Source organism: Hippocampus bargibanti, linkage group LG05 (assembly GCF_051943395.1).
Source record: "Hippocampus bargibanti isolate YZ-2025 linkage group LG05, ASM5194339v1, whole genome shotgun sequence".
NCBI classification, from domain to species: Eukaryota; Metazoa; Chordata; class Actinopteri; order Syngnathiformes; family Syngnathidae; genus Hippocampus; species Hippocampus bargibanti.
Genome location: NC_142738.1, coordinates 11,271,184 through 11,291,254, shown reverse-complemented (window position 1 = coordinate 11,291,254; position 20,071 = coordinate 11,271,184). Strand labels below are relative to the sequence as shown.

The following is a 20,071-nucleotide window of genomic DNA, read 5'->3' as shown; positions in this document are numbered from 1 at the left end:
AACAGCTGAAGCTGGAACAAAGCGGTAACATAGAAAAAAGGGAAATGCAGCCCCTTGGTGGAAGGGAAAAATCATTACCAGAAGACTGACCAGCGCTTTATCGGCACCCCTCGGAAGAAAAACCAAAACTCGAACAAATTCGGGAATGGCATTCCACCTGATGCTTTTCAATTCCCAAATACATTTGGGAATGCCAGTGAATGAGATACTTGAACCAGGAAAGTTTGACACAAATATCATACCCAGCATGTGAATCAAGGCACATCATTGAAGCGATTCAGAGTTTAGCAGGTGCTAATTGTGTCACGTTTTGGTTTGCGACCAAAAGGTGGCACTGTGGGGCCCCACCTGCAGCTGCACAAGTGTTGGTCGTTTTAATCAGTGGCAGTTTAAAAGACTCCCGGCATGACCATTCAGTGTCGGGTCATTGTTTGGTCATTGTTTCGTCTTGTCATGTTTTACTCGTGGTTTTGTTTGCTACTTTGGACCTTCTTGTTCTGATTACTTTGTTGTTTGAGATTTTGTTCCTGTCGACTTTATTTGATACAATTTGTGAAATATACCGTGCTCCTCCCTCCTATCTGCTTTTTTTGGGATCCACAACCACCACCTTCCAAAGCGTGACAAACTGTCTTTGTGAAATATCATTTGACGCTGATGACGCCAAATGACGGTTGATACAGTGAAGCACATGAAAGGTGACCATCATCAAAATGTGACCTCATTTCAAAAGCACAAATCCAGATTTAGTGACTCGTGCGTTTCAAAGCTAAATTCAGAAGCGATGCATCTACGACTTTAGTATTCTCCCAGATGACACCCGTAATCTCCCCTTTACCTCCCAGAAAGCAACAGCTGAGAGCTCAAACCGATCAGGTGACTTGACATAAAGTTACATCGGCTGCCTGAGGATAATGTGACACCAGCCTCTGCTGTGACTGCGGACATCCCAAATAAAATCTCAGCTAATCCAACCACAGCCTCGTGTGCGCTAGCAAAGAAGCAATCACCCAAAGTATGTTTATCCTTGCAAAGCTAATAACAAGTCCAATCAGTTAATGTCAATACACGGATGGCAATGAGGTTTCCAGAAAGGAAAATACAGTAAAGTCTCATTATATCGATATTCTCGGGAGTCGGAAAAAATATCGATATAACCGGACTATCGATATATCCGATCCTGCGGCATGTAAATTTTCTCCTAGCGTTCATAGAAATAGTATCGTAATAAGCAGTACTATCGATATAACCGATATCGATATAACGAGACTTTACTGTATTGCGTTGAATTGTTTTGGTTCCGAACACATCGACCCACTAACAGGGCCACATAGTGCATGCATTTAACATGATACTCAGTTCCTTAGGGGAGTATAAGAATGTTCAAAGCGGCGATTAATTAACTGACTGGTGTAAATATTGATACACGATTGATTATCTATACTCACTGACTACGCTTACCGAAGCCCTCATCATAAAATACAGGAAGACTTATTGGAAAGACTCCTAAAATTTATTGTTAGTGAAATAGCACTCTGATGTTAACTACACATTTAGCTCATTCACTGCTATTGACGAATTTATTCGGGAATTGAAAATATGACGTAGCGCGTCATTCCTGAATTTTTTCGGGTTTTGTTCTTTCATGGGTGCTATATGAATCAACATGTATATGTATTGCATTGCATTTTGGAGAGCCATCCTCATTTCAAGCTCATATAACTCCAGACCCATATAATTTAGGAATTAACTCATTTTATCTAAAGAATGAAGAGAGTCTAAGGTTCCTAACGCTGTTTTTGTAGTCCTAAAACACAATGTTCTGTGGGTACTGGAATTCGAGTGACAATGACAAAGACACTGGCCCTAGAGTGAGCACATTTTTGGACGTCGGGCAGTGAAGGAGTTAAATTGCCAACCGGCTGGCTTTTATTTGCGTATCGGCTTTTGCTTCTGTGGAAAATGCGTACATTTTGTGGTGAGTGGCAGGTCGTAGTCAGTCATAAGAAGAGTAAAGTTGAGAAAAAAAAGCTAATCGAGTACACAAATAAAAAACGATGAGTTGGCAAAAATAAATACAAAATAAACTTTATTAAATTAATGAATCAAAAACCAACCGGTGCAAGACTTCTGCTAATACTGTAGTTTGAATTTCTTTCCATCCAACAACTGTATTTTATTAGGAACTATCGTGACTTTATAACTTCATGTGAATGGACGTAACCCTCATGTTATGTTAAGGAGTCAATTTGACCCGTTTCCATTTTTGTGTTGACTAAAGCACTGGATATCCTTTCTTTTCATTTTCTTCAAAACAGTTCGAAAATATCTCAATTGGACACAAAATAGGTTGTCCCTCTTTTCAAGTATGTTCATAACATCTCAGAAACAGTTGTTGCTGATGTCACCTATTATATGACTTTTCGATTTTTACATATGGGTAAAATGACCCACAACATAATCAACATAGTTTTTTTCAACATAATATGGAGGTTAAAGACATGGGCCATGTGGACATTTAAAGGACAACAGACATCTCCGGACAAGTTGTGCCCATAATTTGTAAAATGGCTTCAAATTACTTCTACTGAGCGTATTTTACAAAGATTCCACTGCATATAGCTATATTTTAGCTATATTTTAAGATTCACGCTGAATATTCAGGAAGTCTTGTTTTTGAGTTGGTGACGAGTCCGTACGTGACGTCACTAAAGGGCCGCCCTTTACTGTAAAAAAGACGCATTGTAGCGGTCCTTCCATCACGTCAATGTATTTTGCTGTACCTGTTTGTCCTGGGGACCTCGTGTTGCACCCAAAAGCCGCCAGGAGGCCAGAAGAGGGCGTCCAAGCTCCATATAAGGAATTTATCAGCCTGTGGAAACGGAGGTGGCCACAGGAGGTCGCCATTTTGTGCCTCTTTTTTTTGGATGAGAGATTTTCCCCCAATGTTGCCTCAAAATGGCAAAAATAAATTCTTTAATCGATTGCAAACATGTATGCTTTCCTCTTTAGAACTATTTGAATCATATTCATAACTGGATGTGTAACAAGAAAGCATATTCTCCGAATCTGAAGCCATTGTTTTGATTCACTAGCAATGCAAGACGTCTTGGCGTGACGTCACGAATTTGGGGGCGGGACTTTCTGAAAATGCCCAATTCGCAGCTCAATTTTTTGCACATTTTGGACACTTTGAGTGATTTTTATTGGTGTTTCGCATTTGACTAAAAATATCATACTGCGTGTTTTGGGTATTTTAGATGCTATAAAACGTTTTTTTTTTATGGCAGTTAAGAAACAAAAAAGTGACGTCGGTTGTCCTTTAAGGGTGCTTTTTAGTAAAACTCTGCCCTCTGCAGGACTTGTGCTGACATTAAAACTGCCCCATCCAAAAACATTGTAGTCCAAATCTAGATACTGTACAAGTGGAGCGATGGGAAAACAAGCACGAAAATGAGTGAAGGCGATTTGCGTGATTTCATCACAGCGCCCAATGAAAGCCGTGTGAACCAACGCAGCGAGGAGTGGGGCTTCCTCCCCCGCTGGTCTAACAGGATGGGAGATCCTGCGTCTAAATGGCATATGGTTGCCTCCCTAAGGCATCAACACACATGTCCAGCGACACATGCACGCCGCATGACGCACACTCTCAGTAGCAACAAAAGAGACATTGCGAGAATGCACAGCATGGATGCCTGCGCTTTGTATTGGCAAAGTTGTTTTGAGGTAAATAAGAGTGCATTGAATCAAATATTTGCAATGCATTCCATATTTATTTCATTGGAAGGATGGAAACTACGACCAAATACTTGAAAAAAAAATATGTTTTGATCTTATATTTTTGGGGATTAACATTCACTGCCAGACGTGCAAAAGTGTGTCCACTCCAGTGCCAGGGTTTTTGTCATTGTTACTCAAATTCCAGGACCCACAGAACATTGAGTTTTAGGACTACATAAACATTCAATCAAAAAAATTAGTTAATTCCTAAATTTCATGGGTCTGGAGTTATCTGAATAAAATACAATACAGTGCATACATATTGATTTATATAGCGCTTTAACAACAGTTGAAGTTGTCTTGTCTTGTCTTGTATCGTATCATATCGTATTGTATATGTGAGTACTGCTTTAACTGTCTACATGTGCTGCTCTACCATCCACCATCACTTCAAGGGTTCTAATACAAGAATGTGGTGACCACCACACATTTTCCGATCAGTAAAGGCATTAATTAGAGGTTGAAAAACTTCTGTTAATTTGGATTCACGAAAAACAGCTAGCCGGCGACAGCATGAAAAAAGCAATTATATCCGAGAAAGCACAGCTAATTCACTCTGATATCGTTAAGGGATCATTCCTCGAAATGGTGAAAGAAGAAGGCTACGTTCATCAGCAGGTATTTAATGCAGAAAAAGATGCCGAACCGGACTTTCATAACACAGGAAGAGAAGTCTAAACCCCATTCCATCAAGCCATCAACGACCATCACAAAGGTAAATAAAATGACTTTATTATATAGTACAGTTTATTTCTGTAATTACAGTTCTTATGTAATGTGACTCCTTCCAAACAGCAATTCTCTCCGACCTGCCACCCCATTCCATCAAGCCATCAACGACCATCACAAAGGTAAATAAAACGACTTTATTATATAGTGCAGTGTATTTCTTTCATTACAGTACAATAGCACATTTATTATACATAGAATAAGGTATATTGTTTGTAGTTTTATGGCTTATTTAGTTGAAAATTATATTTTATAGAGACCTGGGAACCGATTATTCTCATTTTAATGGTTTCCTATGGGAAATAGATTTTTTTGAATACACACTTTTCTTACACACTGTCTGGGAACCCATTAAGTGCGTAAGCCAAGGTCCCACTGTACATAAAAAGTCAATGTAGTTAGAAACATTAGATTCTCTTCTTTCATCAGGAAAAATGTGTTAATTCCTAAATTATATGGTTCTGGAGTTATATGAGCTTGAAATGGGGACGGCTGTCCAATATACAATACAATACATACAGATTGGATTGTATAGGCCTTTAACAACAGCTAAAGCTGGAACAAAGCACTAACAAAAAAAAGGAAATGCTGCCCCCTTCGAGGAAGGGAAAAACAGTGTCCGAGGTCTGGCCAACGGTTTATCAGCACCCAAGCAAGGCAAAAATAAACCCAAACTAATTCGGGAATGACGTTCTATGTCATATTTTTAATTCTGGAATAAATTCCTCAATGGCAATGAATTAGTTAATTGGCTATGCCTAATATCGGAATTGTCATAAAAAAAATATATCAAGCCCTAGTTTTTAATCAGGCCGATGAATGTTTTGTTTTTGTTTGAATGTGAAGCATGAATCAACGTAGGCAGATTCCAGAATAAATTATAGAATGGCAGTGAACGAGTTAAATAATTTATAAAGGAGAATACGGTATATTTCTCAACGTGTTCAATTGTACTTGTTTCTGTTTTCATGATTTTTCTCTAATGAAGTCATTCAGAAATAACCAGTCAAGATAGTCGATGTTCATTAAGGCATCGATAGGGCAAATCTGATGATGGTGATTTGTATTACATGTAATATTCATGGCAACGATTATCTCTGACATTTATATTTAATTTTATAGATTGTTGTCAAACCAACATGAAAAATATTCTGCTTGTGAGCTATTTATTTGACCGTAGCAAAGCGTGCGTTCGTTTCATTATAATTAACCCATTGTAATCTAGGGAGGGGCAATGAGTGAGCATTGAGCGCAGTGATTGATTATGTTGTCTGAGCGCAACCTTCTCCACCGTGACCACCATCTTCATTGCCACAAACATTACGTCATCCAACTGCTTGCCCTTCACTTGCTTACCCGACACTTGAGTGCTCGGTTGGAGGGTTAAAATCAACGAGCACTTGTTGAACATCTCAAATCAGAATAAGAGGATGTCGTGGTACAGAAGTAGATCCATGATCATGTGGGTTATGGAACATATTACGTGATGTTGTTTTAGTGCCACATACTCACCAAGCTGATGAGCTCTGCCATGTGGTTATAAATCACCCGTGTAAGGCAATACAGTTGTTTGGGATTTATGTGGTTTTCTCTAATATAATGATTTGTTGTGTATGAGATACACAATCGTGACCGTGAAAACAAATGAGAATGGCGCATTTATCTCCAATCTGTCCCTGACGAGGGAAGGCTCCTCCGGTTATAATCTTTTGGCTCAATCCATGAAGGAATAAACTATAGATGAAATTCTTGTACTTGGGAAAGCAAATTCAGAAACGATCTTAAACGTCCATATTTATTTACATTATTTACAGTATAAATGTTCCACATTGACTGTGCAATAACAACTAAAAAAGTCTGCACACAAGGAAAACTACAGTAGTCCCTATCTTGTGCCATTTGTTTTGCCCTTTCAATAACATCAAATGTTCAGTGGATAGGTCTGTGCTGTTGGACAGTCAGCGGCTGGATGGATGCATTGGCTTGAGGAGCCCGCGATGAAGAGAAAGGAGTGTCAGCGCAGAGCGCCGATGCGTTATTGGAACTGTAGCAGCTTGGAATTCAAGCGGATTTTCGTGGGACAGGAGATGTGAGACAATCTCTTTTCGTCAATGGATGCTATAGCTTCATGTTTGTTTTCAGCATTTAGCTTGTAGTAGATGTGCATTGTAGTAGATGTCCCTGATCCACCAGTGAAAAGGACGCTTTGATCCTCTCCTGTTTCATCTAGAACTGCTTCATGCAACAAAGAGTGTGTAGAAACTGCTTAAGATTGAATGATGTCTGTGTCTTTGTGTTGTCATATTATTTCTTTTGTTGTTTTGACTTCAAGATGGCGCCGCGAAAGTGGCTGCCTTTACAGCAGCTCTCCAATTTTGTTTTTCTACTTCTTCCTTTCCGCTTACTTTCATCACTTTGCTGCTGTGAAATGTAAATGTCTCCACTGCAAGAAAAATAAAGGCTAATCCAGTAAGTACAAAAGCAACTATGAAGCACACAAAGGTTGAAATCTGATTATGCGAAAAAAAATATATATAGATCGAACATTCAAATACAGTATACTCAAAGCAGAGTGACCAAAAAAAATCACCAAAATACCAGTTGGGAATAAATGACTTAATATGAGGCAGACCATATCACTTTTCAAAGTCAATCTGGATAACATTTGCAGTACACGCACTGTAAAGACAGAAGAAAAAAAATCCGTAGCGGCCTTTCCATGAACCTGCCATTGCGTTTCACCATTGCCTTATTCAAATCGCATGTAAGGAATGCTGTAAATCAACATATTGTGACATGATAGAAGGTATTGTGAGCGCACAGAGTGCTTTCAATGACCTGCCATATGTCCCATCGGAGGACACATAATAGACAGGCCTTGCCCCTGAGTCGTAGCCTCTAGAAACGTTCGCAACATCTGTCGTTCCCTCCGAGCAGCCCGAGTTACCACACGCAACCTTTGCATGCATCACGGATGGCTAACTCCGCCTATTTTTTTTTTTACATACCGACCCTCCAACCATCCCTCTGCGCTCATGAAAAAAAAAATCCATTCTCTGACTGTTCTTATGCAACAGTCCTGTTTCACCTCGAGAAAATCATGTGCTTCTTCAATCACAGAATCTCCCCCCTTGCTCCCTCCCGCGCACCCACCTTTCAATAAAGCCTCCTTCAGAGAAATCTCTCACTTCCACCTCCTCCCCCCTTGCTTCCCATATTGCTCGTTCATGGTGCGTCACACTCAGAGTCACCCTCACACACCTTCATCACATGGGAGGAAAACCTCCATCCGATGGGTCTTAAATATGCAGATTGGCTCAGTCGGCTGCAGCCGCACTCCCCTCGCAAATACATCTGCAGCACTTTCTGACTGAGAGGTGAAGAAATGCTTACATTGGGCTTTTTTGGGATGGTAATTTAGAGGTAATCACTCTGATCATTTTTTTATTTACTTTATTTCTATTATGCATTCAATACTTAGTTTTGATCTTTACACCGACCCCCCCCCCCCACACACACACACCCCTTTCAATTTTGCTGCTGTAGATTGCAAATCTCCCCATTATGGGACTATTAAAGGCTTTCTGATTCTGATTCTGAATACTTAACATGTCACCATTTTACATGTCCTGTTCATCTTGGCTTCACAGTAATGATATCTGAGGCTTTCCTGTTTAAAGCAACTCAACTGTGCCATAAATTGTATTGAGCATTGTGAAATAATCAGCATAAGTTTAAAGAAAATACAAATAATTTTGGAAAAAAAGCAACTAAGTGAATTCTCTGGTCCTTCAAAGTGACGGGAAAAAAACATGACACAACAGAAATATATTAGCCTGGAGTACCCAATTGCGCAGTTTATGCTGCTGTTTTCAAATGACTGCAAACGCAAAAGCATCTGGTGCATAAAAGATGCCGTTTTCCCCTTCTGATGTATTTTCTGCAGCCTGATCATTAAAATCTGATTCAAGCTCTTAGTGAACACACGCACCGCTTGCCAACACAAATGACGGCAGGAGTGGGTCAGGCGCCAAAGTCCTCCCTTGTCTATCAAGAGAGAAAATTAATCATCAGAAAAAAACAATGAATTATTGACTAATCTACTGCGATTGATTATTTTGTACTTGATGGTATTTATGTGCCTACGTTGATCCATGGCTCATATTCAAAAACAAAACGTTCATCGGCCTGATTAAAAAATAGTGCTTGACATATTTTTAATGACGACTCCAATATTAGGCATATCCAATTAAGTCATTCACTGGCATTCACACATTTATTCGGGAATTGAAAATATGACGTAGAGCGGCAATCCCAAATTAGTTTGGGTTTTGTTTTTCCTTCCTTGGGTGTCGATAAAGCACTGGCCAGACCTCTGGCAATATATAATATAATATATAATATAATATAATATAATATAATATAATATAATATAATAATAATTTTCCATGTTAGTGCTTTGTTCCTGCTTCAGCTGTTGTATATAAACCAATATGTATTTTTTTTATTCATTGTTCATTGTATTTTGGACAGCCACCCTCATTTCAAGCTCATATAACTCCAGACCCATGTAACTTGGGAATTAACTATTTTTTTTCGGATGAAAGAAGAAAGTTTAATGTTTCTTACACGATATTGAATGTTTATGTTGTCCTAAAACTCAATATTCTATGGGTCCTGGAATTGGAGTGACAATGACAAAAACCCTGGCACTAGATGGGACACATTTTTGCACATCGTCTGGCAATGAATGAGTTAATCAGCTAATTATTTGATAAAATAACTAGTTAATCTCGCTCATTTAAATCACTGAACTAAAATGCTCCAGTAACAACATCAAACAGCCAGCAAAACGCAGGTCTTTATGTGTTCCTCAAGCTCAGAATCCTGCAGTCTCATCACTCACGGCGAGGCAGACCGCTTCTTCCATCAGCTGCATTTGAGTTTCGGCATGTCAGCAACTTTCCTCTTGCTTGCGTGCACACACACACGCACACACACACACACGTGCACACGCACACACACACACACACACACACACACACACACACACACACACACACACACACACACACACACACGCACACGCACGCACACACGCACACACGCACACATACACAAACTGAACTGAGAATTTTACAGAGGGAAAAAAAACCCAAAAATGAGTCCTCAGTCTCAGGTGCGATAGTGGCGACTTGAAGGGTCCAGTGAATGGCAAGTTATCAAGACAAATTACTTTCGTGTGGTGTGCTTCTTCTTCCGAATCCAGTGGAGCCTATACACTTCAATTAATTTGGTATTCAGTCGTGCCTTGAGATGCATGTTAACTCATTCACTGCCAGACGATGTGCAAAAATGTGTCCACTCCAGTGCCAGGGTTTTTGTCATCGTCACTCAAATTGCAGGACCCACAGACTATTGAGTTTTCGGACTACATAAACATTCAATACAGCATTAAAAACGTTAATCTCTCTTATTTCATCAGAAAAAAAAGAATAATTCCTAATTTATATGGGTCCAAAAGACAATGCAATACATACAAACATGGAAAAAAGGGAAATGCTGCCCCTTTGTGGAAAAGAAAAAACATCGCCAGATGCCATCGCCAGCGCTTCAATCGCACCCAAACAAGAAAAAACAAAACCCGAATACATTCGGGAATAGCGCTCTACGTCATATTTTCAATCCCGAATAAATTTGGGATTGACAATGAATGAGTTAATGAGAAGATCTCTGACAGTTAACAACCTTTTTTGCTGAATATTTCAGCAAAAGTAGTATTTTTCTCTATCAATAATTGGATTGGATTTGCCTTTATTAGTCTCGCAGAGGAGAAATTTACATTTCACAGCAGCTAAATTATGAAAGGAATGAAAGTATAAAAACAAAATACAGGAGCTGCTGGAAAGGCAGCCACTGTCGCGGCGCCGTCTTGAAGTCAAAAGAACAAAAATAAAATAAAATATGACAACACAAAGACGCAGAGTCATTCATTTTTAAGCATTGTCTGTCTGCCTGTCTGTCTGTCTGTCCGCATGCATGCATGCATGCATTTATACATGCATGTATGTATGCATGTATGATGTCAGAATATCAGTGCCATCATATTTCAGCTGCTTTTAATAAATCAACCTGTCAGAGAGCAGATTTAAGCTCTGCCACAGTTACACAAACATCACACCACTACTAAGCTCTTCAGGGAAGGAATATAAATGCTCAAAGTGGTATTAGAAATACTGGTAAAAAATTCAATGCACAATCACTCCTAAAACGGTCTTAAACAGTTAGTTGCTGACTGCTGCTTTTAATCTTTTATTTTACAGTCATTTAAATTCTCAAAGGCCTCAACACCATTACTGATCAATGCTGATATCAATAATTCAAGCAGCTCTATTTCCCCCGACTTCTCCTTGATGTACTTTAATGAGGTGGAGCGTTGGGCTGAATTCAGAGTTAGCTTAGTTGTCAACCGCAAATTATCCCCCCGAGGTTTACACCTTCTGTGCTCAATGCTTCCATCTGGCAACAACAAGAAAGTGCATTGACATTTGCATTAAAGGTATTTTTATTTTGTTTTTTTTTTGTCTCAGTGTCATCTGCTGGGACAAAGCATAGAGAGATAGATACGAAAAACAAAAGTGTTGTCGCTGTTCGCTTGAATAAAATGTAAGATTTTAATTGTCACAACTGTCACGTTTTGCGAGGTGGTGATGGCGGGTGCGGATCCCAAAGAGCAGGCAGGAGGGAGCAGGAGGTTGTTTGACAAATTGTATTAAAATAAAGGTCGGCAGGAACAAAATGTAAAACATCAAAATGATCTGAACAGAAAAAAGTATCAAAAGGAAACCAAGTGTAAAAGTCTGCCAAGGTTAAACAAACACATGCACAGCATACAATGCATGCAATTGCAGACAAACAATGAACTGACACCGGATGGTCGTGCCGGGAGTCCTTTTAAGTGTCACTGATTAAAACGACCAGCACCTGCGAGTCTGCAGGCAGGGCTGACGACGCTACCTGTTGGTCGCCAATCCGAACGTGGCAGTCCGCCACCGATCGGGACGACCAGCACCTGTGCAGGTGCAGGCGGGACCGACAGCGCCACCCGTTGGTCGCCAACCAGATCATGACAACAACAGGGCAGGGAATTAACATGACTGGTATGGCCCATGATAATCTCGATTGATTAGCTATTAGCTAATAGTTAGCTATCTAGCTATTAGCTATCTAGATAGCTAATAGCTACACAGCTACACAATAACAACACACCCACACGCGTTTAGCTAGCTAACTATTAGCTAGCTAGCTAGCTATTTGAGTTACTTCCTGGGTTGAGTGAACGCTGGTGCGTGTGGCTGTGTTGTTCCCTTGAAAAAAAAAATAAAAAAAAAATTTAATTGTCAATAGAGGGCAGGGGATTAACATGACTGGTATGGCACATGATCGTCTATCGATTAGCTAGATAGCTAGTTATTTATTAGCTATCTATTAGCAAGCAAGCTAGCTTTTATTCTTGCAATTATTTTTATCCATCGCTAATATCTTTAATGCAAATGTTTGATCGCATAATGCCTTTAAAATATAATTTCTGACGTCACACGGATCTGTAGCTCTCTTTTCTGTCGGAGGTGGGAAGTGGGAACTTTGATAGTCGAGTGTGTTAAATAGTTGAACATAATAATAATAATAATAATAATAATAATAATAATAATAATAATAATGATAATAATACAGTTTATTTCTAAGCGCCTTTCAGAACTACTTATGCTCTTTATAGTCATCGCTAACTTGTGTCTATCAGAGCGAGAGGTAGGTTACACCCTGGATTGATCACCTTTTAATCGCATGGGTTGTAAAATACTACACACTCATAACAAACTAATGATAAATAACATAACACTCATTCATTCATTGCAGAAAACATAAATAAACACGATCAAGGTACATTTTAACAGCCCAGCTTTGTTTACTTACATTGGAATCCAGGAGGTCGATGCTGTCCAGGCTTTTGCTCCTGTGAATTCGGCCCTTGATGCGGCGAAGTGACGGCTTGCCCTGAACGGTGCTCGCAGAAGAGGCGGCTGTGACGGAGCCAGCGGTCGGGCTGGGGTGTATCCTGAGGTCATCGGGACAAAATATAAACAACAGTCCTTCATCAGAGCACCATCAAAAGCAATCCCGATACATTTTGTATCACAGCAGGACAATCGGCCTTAGCTTACTATGAGAGGGAAGACAACACAGTGGGGACGTTGTTGTTCGTTCAAAGGGCAGGCTCCTCCACCCTGCCCTGCTGGTTAAACTGACTTTTAAAATAAATCTATTGGCAGGATTTAATGTTGTAAAGACCCCGCAGGGGGACCGATTCAGTCTCAGCAAGCACTGCAGATTCACATACATGGCGGTTTTGTTTGACCAAACAGATGCCGGGTCATGGTGAGAAGACAGTCGTCGTAGAAAAGGTTCTACCCTTCACAAATAGCTTTCTCAGGAGACTATTGAATATTTTTACAATGTTACCAAAAACTAATGGAACACATCGTAATGGAACCGAGACAAGGGTATGAAAAATCCTACAGGACCCTTCGCACCCTGCCCACAACCTTTTCCAAGTACTCCTGTCAGGCAGGCGCGACCGATCCATGCGCACCAAATCCAGTAGACATTTAAACAGCTTCTTCCCCCTAGCCATTAAGTCTCTAAACAGTAAGCAAAATCTAACTGAATAGTTCCTCTTTGCAATTTTGCACAACCTTGTGGAACAGCATCCCGTTATAATTATTGTATAGCTCCAGCTCTCTACTCACTTAAACCACTGTTACTGACCTGTATAATCTCCAGTACCACACACTTTGAGGCGCTGAAGGACATCTACATAATTGCACACTTGCTTTTACTACAAATTTACTACGGCAACGGATCACTTTAAAATGATTCACCGATTTTCTGCACCAACTGTACAACTGTTAGCATATTTTGATACCTTGCACATTGTTTCAGTTGTTCTTGAGAGGTACCACTTACACTTATATTTAGGAATAAGTTTCGATTAGCGTTTATGATTGTCATCAATACTTATTTGTCATGTCTGTGTACTACCAAAAACAAATTCCTTGTGTGTTTTACATACTTAGCCAATAAAGATGATTCTGATTCTGACATCGTTTCGATAGCGCGCCCAGTAAGTCTGTGTAAACTTTCAGTCGTACAGGAGTGGTCCATCAATGAAAAGGGGTCTTCAGCCGTCATCTGTACTTCTTTGAAGATGGCGGACGTTTCGCTCCTCATCCGTTGACAAAGCTTTTCGGATGAGGAGTGAAACATCCGACACCTTCAAAGAAGTACGGCTGAAGAAACCTTTTCATCGATGTGCCCAGCACAATTTTCAGTACGAGGACTTTGCAAGTTAATTAAAAAATAGGGTCTCAGAATCAGAATCAGAAACCTTTAATTGTCCCACAATGGGGAAATTTGCTGTCCGCAGCGTCAATTTGAAAGGGGATGGGGGTGGGGCAGGTGAAAGGATAAAAAAAAACAAGTCATTCTAAGCATGGTAAAAATGTCAGAAGACTGAGATGAATACTGCAAATGTGCACAAATGTTTCATAAAAAACACTACAGCATATGCAAGTTTTTCTTTCCCTGCTGTGATGCTATAGCAAAATGATTGCTGTACATCATTGACAATAAAATTCCTTTTGTTCGAGAGTCTTTTTTCTTTTTTGTCATTTTTTCCCTTTTTTTAAATTAGAGGTGGAATCTGTATTTCTGTAATGCTTTTTTTGTCCACAAGAACCTGTACCTAAAGTTTTCAACTATTAACAAGGGAATCATTCAATCATTAGGAATTGACAGTCGTACTTAATAAGTATGATATGTGCATTCAATTTGACAGAATTCTCACAAACATTTTCAGTGTTAGTCATGATACACCATATTATCTTTTCAACAGCATCAAGGTATCACGGACCAGATATCCATTAGCGACTTCTGCACAAGACCCAGAAGAGCTTCCAGGATTTGGAGACGCAGTATGGAAAATATTTAGAGAAAGGAAATTCCAGCAAAAACAACATCGCTTTCACTTTTCTCTCTGCATTAATTCGATATTGCCTCGAGGCAGATAAGGTGCTTACTGGATGCAAAAAAAAGTCGTGCAATCAAATACAGTCGACCTCAGATTGTTCTGCTAAACAAGATTGCAAACATGAGCAATGAGAAAAAGCTGCTTGGACACCGCCTCAGCCCCGGAGCTGTCCAGTGCATTCACAAACTCATTTTCTAGATGTTGATTCGGAAATGGAGTGCAGCCAAAACACTGGAGGCCACAAAAGAGCAGAATGTTACACGGTTCAACAACTGGTCCACTCAGATATAATGTGCAAAGAAACAAACCACCGTTGTCATTTGATTTAGTCTTCTTTAAAACAAATGTGACGCTATTTATTCCCCATTTGAGTTATAAGAATGCATAAAATGTGACATTTCTGCTCACTTTGCTGCATTTGAACAATATCCACGAGGCTTGCCGAGCATGCACGCACAGAGAAAATTACATTTATAGAAATGATATCATCATCGATTAACGAGACTTTACTGTATTTAAATTTGCACGCAAGATTTAATGTGAAAAATAATTCAACGCAATACAATTTAAATTACATGTTCTCATCACAAATGTTACCTCATAACACGTGTCATATATGTGCATTCAAGAGCCTGTGTGTGTGTAATCATTTTCAGTTTTTATTTTTCACAACTATGTCCCTATTTTCACGCCATTCTTTATATGCAGTATGTCAAGATGGAATGAGTCATTTTGAGAGGGGCTATTCACCGTGCCCCACTTTGTGATATCGGTTAAAGGACAACCGACGTCTCCGGACAAGTTGTGTCCATAATTTGTAAAATGGCTTCAAATGACTTCTACTGAGCGTATTTTAATAAGATTCCACCGCATATAGCTATATTTTACTTTTTAAGACTCGCTCTGAATATTCAGGAAGTCTTGTTTTTGAGTTGGTGACGAGTCCGTACGTGACGTCATGAAAGGACCGCCCCTGACCGTAAAAAAGACGCATTGTAGCGTCCTTCCATCACGTCAATGTATTTTACTGTACATGTTTGGTCTGAGAATCGTGTTGCACCCAAAAGCCGCCAGAAGAGGGAGTCCAAGCTCCATATAAGGAATTAATCAGCCTGTGGAAGCGGAGGTGGCCACTGGAGGTCGCCATTTTGTGCCTCTTTTCTGATGATCCGTTGTTGCCCCAATGTTGCCTCAAAATGGCATGGAATAAATTCTTTAATCGATTGCAAACATGTATGCTTTCTTCTTCAGAACTATTTGAATCATATTCATAACTGGATGTGTAACAAGAAAGCATATTCTCCGAATCTGAAGCCATTGATTGGATTCTCCAGCAATGCAAGACATCTTGGCGTGACGTCACAAACTGGGGGCGGGAAAATGCCCAATTCGCAGCTCAATTTTTTTGCAGATTTTGGACACTTTAGGTCATTTTTATTGGTGTTTTGCATTTGACTAAAAATATCATACTGCGTGTTTTGGGTATTTTAGATGCTATAAAACGTTTTTCTGATGTCAGTTAAAAAACAAAAAAGTGACGTCGGTTGTCCTTTAAAGCCTGTAAACATTCCATCAAAATGTCCCGCTAAAGATAATTCCTGGATCTGAGCTGTGGTTTGTATCCGTTCAAAATGCGACAGTTTCCTCCATTACTCTCGCTCAGCCCTGTAAGGATTTATGAAAATCAAGCTGCCTGCTAGTTCTTGTATAATCCTGCTGACAGTTAGACAAACAAGTCAGGGAGATGCTAACTATAATCTTTTTGGCGACGGTTTGCCACTGTAATTTCACGTTATCAAAACGGCAAGTCCATTTAATGTCGGTGGTCTTGTATAATATATACACACACACATACATACAGTAGCTCGCGAGAACAAAGAGGAAAAAATCAGCTTCAAAAGAAAGCAGATCAATCGGGAGACCTCTTACAGCATGCAGAGTCCATCTTGGAGTGTGATGATGGAGGGCGCTAATAAAGTTTAGCATGCGTCTGATGCTGTTACAAAGAAAGAAGCAGGGACACACTTGGCATTAAACAGCCGCTTTTTTGTCAGTCGTCCTGCAGGGACAATCGGGTGCAATTGATTTGAGGAATAATGGCTTCTGCTTAATCAGCAGGTCAATAGTCAATGTTCCGCTTCATTTCTCACATCTTTGCCACTGCTAATGTAACAATTTGCTGAGCGACCATGATTCACAAGAGCGGCACGGACACGAGGCACACGCGATCACAGCTAGAAGTTCAAGCTCACCCTCTTCATTGGTGAGGCAGATGTTAAAAATAAAGGCAAACGTTACATAAATGCATACGACTTGTTGTATTATCCCTGCAGGCTTGCAACAGAGTGTAAAGTTCATTTAGTCAGGTTAATGCTAATCTTTGGCTGTGTGCAGGGGGAGGGAATCTGGTTTTAAGACTGCGGGCAAGAGGAACATCTGTTTGCAAAGACTAATCCTAATATAGTGAGCTGCAGCTATTCAGGCTTTATCAAAGGGAAGCAGAGTCGTGCCTCCGCTAATTTCGGGAGAGCACATGGCGCACAAACACAGACACGCGGCATTGGGGCAGAGGGATGTGTAAATCTCAGCACCACACGCTGAAAGAGATGAGCGGGAAAGGAAGCCGCGGCGACCATTTGACCGGGGAATGGGGAAGAATTAATGCTGAAATTATGTAAAGATTTAAAAATGGGATCAGATAATACGAGTCTGCTATTTCTTCATTGAAAAAGCTCACGTGTCAGTGATGTCACATCCTCTTATAATAAATTCAAATCATGAATGACATGACTCACTCTGAATGGTAGCTTGGAAGTCTAAATTTGAATTTACTTTTTACACTAATAAGCAATTATTTTCCCAGTTACAAAAGTAACACGGAGTTCATGCCTAAAGGATTGTATTGATCTAAAAGGAGAAATCAATCAATATGATTTGTGGAAAGGGGCTGCGGCAATGTGTCTTGTGTGTTCAAAATATGAGCTTTTACTATTCTTACTGGAATAGACTGTAGAATATGAATTACGTAAAATATATAATTATATATAAAAATATATATATTTTTTTTTGTTCTTTTTACTTTGTTACTTCCTGGCTTTCTATCTATTTAATAGCTAGCTTTCTATCTATTTAATAATAATAATACTACATTGTATTTGAGTTATTCCGGGTTGAGTGAACGCCGGCGCGTGTGGCTGCCGCTGCTCAACCGCAGAAAAAATATCCTGTGACTGTGAAGTGTCCTTGAGAGTTTTGAAAGGCGCTTAGAAATGAAATGTATTATTATTATTATTATTATTATTATTATTATTATTATTATTATTATTATTATTATTATTATTATTATTATTATTCATCCCATAGTCAAAGTCTATTTACCAAAAATGGAGAAACAGAAACAAATCAGACACATTGCAGACCCAAATTTCAAAATATTGTGTAATCATGCCACCAAAGCTTATAGAAAAATAATAATGAAAGCTCTCCAGAATTATCTATCACTGTGTTAACTGACAAGTTTGTGTGGTATTATGGATACTCAACTACAGTACAGTGCTGTATTCATACTGGGATTGTTCTGGAAAAAAATCTAGCATTGAGCATTCATAACATTTACTTTGTATTTTTCATACATGGCAGAGTCATTGATATTTTTGAGACATGATGCCATCATGCACTGCTTGACCGGGAATCGCCGCCTGACTATCGATCCACACAACCTTATTCATATCACACAAGAATGGAAAAAAATGTGACTTGCAAATAGTACATTTTGTATTGAACATTTCTTTCCCCAGCTACGAAACAGGACGTGCAGAAGGATGACCTTTTTTGTACAAAAATGTCAGAAACACACAGGCCCTGCTTTCACTCACAAGCTGACCAAAGCACTTACTAAATAAACAAATGGTGCTTCTTTGTGCTGCTCGAATGAGATGTCTCCTGATAGAAGTGTTTTCTATTAGCAGTCTCAAATTTTAGAGCAAATTAGTGCAGATTTTGGATTGATTTCTTGATTTTTCTTTAGACGGGTGCATTCCAAGCTATGGTATTGATGCACAGACCATGTTCAAATCCATTTAAATAGCAGCCCAGTCTCGTCAACAAGATCAAGTGGAGAGACTTGATAAGATTGACTTTGCAGGAAGTGGAGGGTTTGACTCTCAACTGACCCATGGTCATTGTTTCAATCAGATGTTACGTAATGCATTCATGGATGCATGTTTTGATAAATACTTTTTCTCCAAGTGTCTTTTATCACATCTTAAAGGTGGGAGATAAGAGTTGGATTGGATTGGATTTGCCTTTATTAGTCTCACAGTGGAGAAATTCGACATTGAATATAAAATGGAGGTGCATTATGAATCAATAAAGACACCAATAATGGAATATATAGAAGACCTCAGCTATTAGACACTTGATAAAAATAATAATAATAATTGTTAACCCCCCCCCCCCCCCCCCCAATCCCTCCAGCACCATCACCAGACCTTTTGGAGTATCTATTTGCTATCTATTACCGATCTGGCTAGCTGGCTGGCTATCTATCTGCCTAGCTATTAGCTGGCCGGCTATATAGCTGACTATCTAGCTAGCTTAGCTTTTTATTAGCTATATATTAGCTAGCGAGCTAGCTTTCTATCTATTTAATAATAATAATACTAAAGTTAAGTTATTCCGGGTTGCGTGAACGCTGGCGAGTGTGGCTGCCGCTGCTCACCCACAGAAAAACTTATGCTGTGACTGTAAGGTGACCTTGAGAGTTTTGAAAGGCGCATATAAATGAAATGTGTAATTATTATTAACTAAATACAGTTAGAAAAGACAATTTCTCCAAAAACATCTATCCAACAGTCCGTTTTCTAATCTGCTCTTTCCTCATCAGGGCTGTGTGTGTGCTAGAGCCTATCACAGCTGCGCTCACGATCACACAATTTGAAGTGTTCAATCAGCCTGCCATGCATGTTTTTGGAATGTGGGAGTAAACCGGAGTACCCGGAGAAAACCCACGCAGGCACAGGTAGGACACGCAAACTCCATAGAGGAAGGCCAGAACCTACATTTGACCGCTGCATCTCTGCGATGTGAGGTGGACCTGCTAACCTGTCAGTCAGAATGGTCCTATGCAAAAGAATTACAGACAGTTAAAAAAATAAATACAAATTAAAAAAAAGAAAAAAATAAGACCGACATGTGACAAAAAAATTCCCTTAAAATAGATTGAAATGAATAGCAATGTTCTTTTTCTACCGAAGATCCATTTACATAAAATGCATTTTCAGTTTCCAATTATAAAATGGCCATTACAGGGCAGCCAATACTAGTCTCAACCACTGTTATGAGAATCGATACCTTGAAATAGGGCCAAGGATAAACCCAATACCTGGTACCAAGACTCACACAGCCCTACTTTCTCCTTCAGTGTGATATAATTTCTCTTATATGATGCTTTGCCATGTGAGGACAGTTTCAGGT

At 39.5% G+C, this 20,071-nt stretch overlaps 1 protein-coding gene across 9 annotated transcripts in view; it reads right to left on the bottom strand.

The window, feature by feature from the left end:
- The window catches only part of tjp1b (tight junction protein 1b), an 87,807-nt gene that overhangs the window by 47,128 nt on the left and 20,608 nt on the right, over positions 1–20,071 (bottom strand). For all 9 annotated transcript variants that reach the window (XM_088996478.1, XM_088996480.1, XM_088996481.1 and 6 more), the window contains one exon: positions 12,484–12,625. In XM_088996478.1, coding sequence (XP_088852604.1) covers positions 12,484–12,625 — 142 coding nt within the window. The remainder of the gene's footprint in view (positions 1–12,483; positions 12,626–20,071) is intronic.